General features: G+C 39.2%; 1 protein-coding gene across 1 annotated transcript in view; it reads left to right on the forward strand.

Moving 5' to 3' along the window:
- Positions 1 to 4,334, forward strand: part of LOC101353375 (contactin-associated protein-like 4) — a 166,077-nt gene that overhangs the window by 126,292 nt on the left and 35,451 nt on the right. The window contains exon 10 of the mRNA XM_012559890.2: positions 4,143 to 4,270. Coding sequence (XP_012415344.2) covers positions 4,143 to 4,270 — 128 coding nt within the window. The remainder of the gene's footprint in view (positions 1 to 4,142; positions 4,271 to 4,334) is intronic.

Here is a 4,334-nt window from a genome sequence, read left to right on the forward strand (position 1 = left end):
TAAAGATTCATTCTGTTTCATTGTTTTGTTTCTCATCTTCAGGGACTCCAATTATGTATACATTGGATTTTCTTTCCTTTCTGACATTTCAGCTACTTTCTCTCTGATCCATTTTACTACTTCCTTTACTTCATTTTTATTCTCGGACTTGCTTTTTGGCTTTTCTTCAATGACCTTTATTACATTTTCATCTGACTCTGTAATCCCTTGAGTATCTTCTAATTATGGCTTTTTTATATGATTTTGTATATTTCTTATATTTATCTTGTAATTTCCATCAACTCTGATTTCATTTCTGCCTCATTTTTGTTCATTTCTGTTATTAATTTTTGAATTTCTGATTCACAGTGTCTTGCAACATCCTCAGAGTTTGCTTCAGAATATTTATTTAAGTTTGGAGGGTATGATTGCAGTTTTCTTCACTTCATTATTGAGTTTTCAGAGGGAATTTTCATCCACTTACTGTTTTCATTTGCATTTTGCTTTGTTAAGTTTTCTTTTGTAATAGGTTTTTGGATAAAAATATTGCACCTTTGCATTTCTGTGGACAGGAGTGGCTGTTTAAGATGATTTATGTCTTTCTAGGTCAAGTGCACCCCCACTTCAGTCAGCATAGTTTCTTGCATTGGGGGCAGGATGTGAGAGGAAGGGTTGTGCCTCCTTCATTTTTTTTTTTTAATTTCCATTTCCTTGCAGGACCCTAAAGCTCCCCCATTACTTCTTTTCCATTACATCCATGGCTTTTGAAGGATATCTTTCCCTTCCTTTTAATCTTTTCCTCCCCTAAAGCGTTATCTTTGCAAGGCCACCCTTTCATGTCCTGAATGCACATTAAGTCCCTTCCCTGTCATCAGGGACCTACATACACTTTTCCAGCATTTCCACTTGTAGGTAAACTTTCTCCCTCTGCTAGTGTTTTTGGATAAATTTTAGGTCAACCTTCAGTTTCCCTCTTCTCTTTCATAAGCACATTTCCCAAAACTTCCCTTTCTTTCTGAAAAACTTGTGTCAGAGTGTGGGAAGTAGCTTGTGGGCTTTGCTGTTGTTTTTCTACTTATGGATAATATGAAGTCCACATGAACTCTGTCTTCTAGTTTTGCAGGAGGCATGTTGTATATAAGTTTATTCATTTGTCTTCTGCTCTTTATTTCTTTTTTGGAAGAGGTGTTGAGAGTTTCATGTTTCCATAGCTACCATTACTTCAGCTTCCATTGCTGCAATTTTGATTGGGATTACCTTGACACTTTACATAAATTTAGGGAAATTGACATTTTTACAATATTGAGTTTTCCAATATAAATTCTTTTCATGCTAGTGATTTCAGTGTAGAGGTCATGAGTACCTTTTGTTAGTTTTATTCCTAGAGAGTTTATGTTTTTTGATGTTAATGTAAATTGTATCATTTTGCATTTCATTTCCATTTTTGTGTTGCTGTCATATAGAAATAGGATTGATTTTTGTCTAATTGCTATTGTATCCAGTGGCCCAGCTAAATTCATATTTTTAACTTTAATAGTCTGTAGATTCTTTTGGATTTTCTGCACACACATCATGTCATCCATAATTATTTATATTTTTTCCCTTACACTGGTAATATTTCAGTTATTGAGATGGGTACATTGATGTTCATTATATTATTGTTTAAGCCATTTTGAATGTCTGAGATATTTATAATAAGATAAAAAAAACTATTAACTGACCAAAAATTTTTAAGCCATGATAAATTTTTCTGTAAGTAAAATTTATTATAAGAAGGTCAAAATCACTCCATTTATTTGAAACACTCTCCAAATTTGGTCATAAAAGTCCTTCTGAATGAGCTTGTTGTGGACAATGCTATCACTTCTGTTCCTCTCCCACCAAACCATTGCTGAATGTTGGTGTTGACCCAACATAGCTCCCCTTTTTTTCCTTTCTAACTTGTAAAAGTATCCTCAGCTACACCTACACTTTGTATCACATAAAGTCCTATGCAAAACAATGAGAATTAGCTTGGAGAAGATTTTACACTTCTTTAGAAAGTGGTAAATATAATTTCCATAGTTCTAAAACAAAGAGATTTGAAAGTTCTTTTATGGTATTCTTGAGAACTGTGAGAACATGTGGTAAAGGCACTCTTTCTAAATCTGGATTGCAATGGAACCTTCAAGGAAAAAACAGAAACGTCATGAGTACTATTAGTTAGGCAGTTTTGACAGAGTCTAGCTACCCTGGCAAGTCTACAATCAGCTGACTAAAACAGGGAATTTAGGAGCCATATTTATTCACAAGACGTTGGTGAAGAGTATCCATCCTTCTTCCCTCAAACGGGCAATGACATGGTCTTCAAACCAGCCTAGAACAGAGTCTCGTCTCATTACCTTTCTTAACAGCAACCCACTGAGCTGTCTCTGCAGTAGTCTCAGTACTCTACAAACATTGCTAATGGTAAGCACTCAGTAAAAGTACCAATTTCTATAAAATGGTTCTTTAGAAAGTTAAGACTCCTCAGTGAATAACTACTAGATCTGCACCTCCTTATAACGCAGCAGGCCCTGACACCAACTGAAACACTGCGTATTTCTGCAGAGAGTCTGGCCCTCACAGACACTGGTTAATGTGCTTGTTGACTTCCAGTCTGACCTCTCCCATGAACCATAAGCTATAGTTCTAGCTTGTCCACACTCTGTTCTATTCCAAAATCAAGCATCAACTGAAACACTTGTACTTCTGCAGAGTCTGGCCCTCACAGACAGTGCTTAATGTGGTTGCTGTCTGCCTGACCTCTCCCACAATCCATAAGCCATGGTTCTAGCTTGTCTACTCTCTGTTCTATCCCAAAATTAAGCACTAATGGATTTGAAAAATCTGTGTTGTATCCCCTTCATCAGAGTGAACAAATGGAAGCTTAACTAGGTAGAGCTATGGACTGTTGGGGCTGAATTTGGCAAGAGTTCCAATTTCTTCAATATAACACGCCTTATTATTTAATTTTAATGTTTATTCCTTTATATCTCAGTATGTGCACTAAATATGGATATAAGATTTTTAACGTAGGAAGAAAAATTAAAATAATGTTAATATTTTATTTTAGTATGACCTAAAATAAAAATTTTTTTCTTTGTGTTTGATACCTTTTTTTTCTTAAATAAGGAAATTTTAATTGCACAATAATTACAATGGCTATATGTTCAGTAACTCAGCTCTTTTTTCAAAATCTAGCAGAGGTAGACTTGGCAGCTGTAGAAAGGATAGACGTTAATGCTCATCCAGTCCCCAGAGATTCAGGGCACTAGACATTCCAATCAGACTCTCTTTTGTCTACAAATCAGAAATCCACAGGAAATTGAAACAGCCTATAAATCAGAGGACCTTGCAAACATGCAAACAATCCCCTTAATTCAGAGTGTGAAAACTGGCCGAGGAGGACCTGGTGGCTGCACAAGGCCAGGTCGTGCCCCCATCCCAGCCCTGTTCTTGTTTTTTAGGGGAGTTGATTTATTTCCACCCAACTTTCCGTCTCACACAGCTGAAGGTAGTGAGCACCCGCAGCATCTTGGATGGTGTGGTTTGTTAGGACAGGGATTGTACCTGTTACTGAGCAGGTAACAGAGTGGCGGGGCATGTGCTGGGCCTCATGTCTAGGGATAGGCATTTCCCAAGCACTTTCCCACCGTGATTAACATTCAGAGAACACTGCATTGTATCTTATTCCTAGTTTGCCTTCCAATCAGTTTTTTATTATGAAATCAACAAGGAGAGACAAAACAGGAGCATGATCATTTTAAACGTATTAAAGTGAAACTCTGAGGCAGGAAAACTATGGCCACTGGGGCAGTTTTCTCATGAGATACGCAACACTGAACGTGTGTATAAAAACCGCACTGAAGACCTTGCAGTGCCTGTGTCTACAGGAGCAGTCGGCTGCTGCTTTAGGACGAGAACATGATCTTGACTGACCAGACCACCCCACCTCTAAGTCAGCTGCTGCCTCCGTCTCCGCGGTCAATTATAGGAGCGGTAGTCTGAGCTTTAATTGGCCCCACGAAACCTGTGGTCTGTTCAGCATGTTTGAACGGGCAGCCCCTCCTGATGTGTGGGTGTGGGTGTAGGGCTCCGTGCTGCGGGCTCTGCACAGCACTAAGCTGTGTTTTCTCTCCCAGGATGAACGACACCGGGCTGCTCTCCCACAAGGAACACCTGCCGGTGACACGGATTGTGATCACAGACACGGGCCGGCCCGGCTCTGAGGTGGCGTACAGACTGGGGCCGCTGCTGTGTCAGGGGGACAGTGAGTACAGGAACCCCTCCTCATCGGGGAATGTGTCCTCCAGCCACCTGGGGACCCGCATGTC

The sequence above is a fragment of the Trichechus manatus genome, unplaced genomic scaffold, assembly GCF_000243295.1.
Source record: "Trichechus manatus latirostris isolate Lorelei unplaced genomic scaffold, TriManLat1.0 scaffold00363, whole genome shotgun sequence".
Classification (NCBI taxonomy): Eukaryota; Metazoa; Chordata; class Mammalia; order Sirenia; family Trichechidae; genus Trichechus; species Trichechus manatus.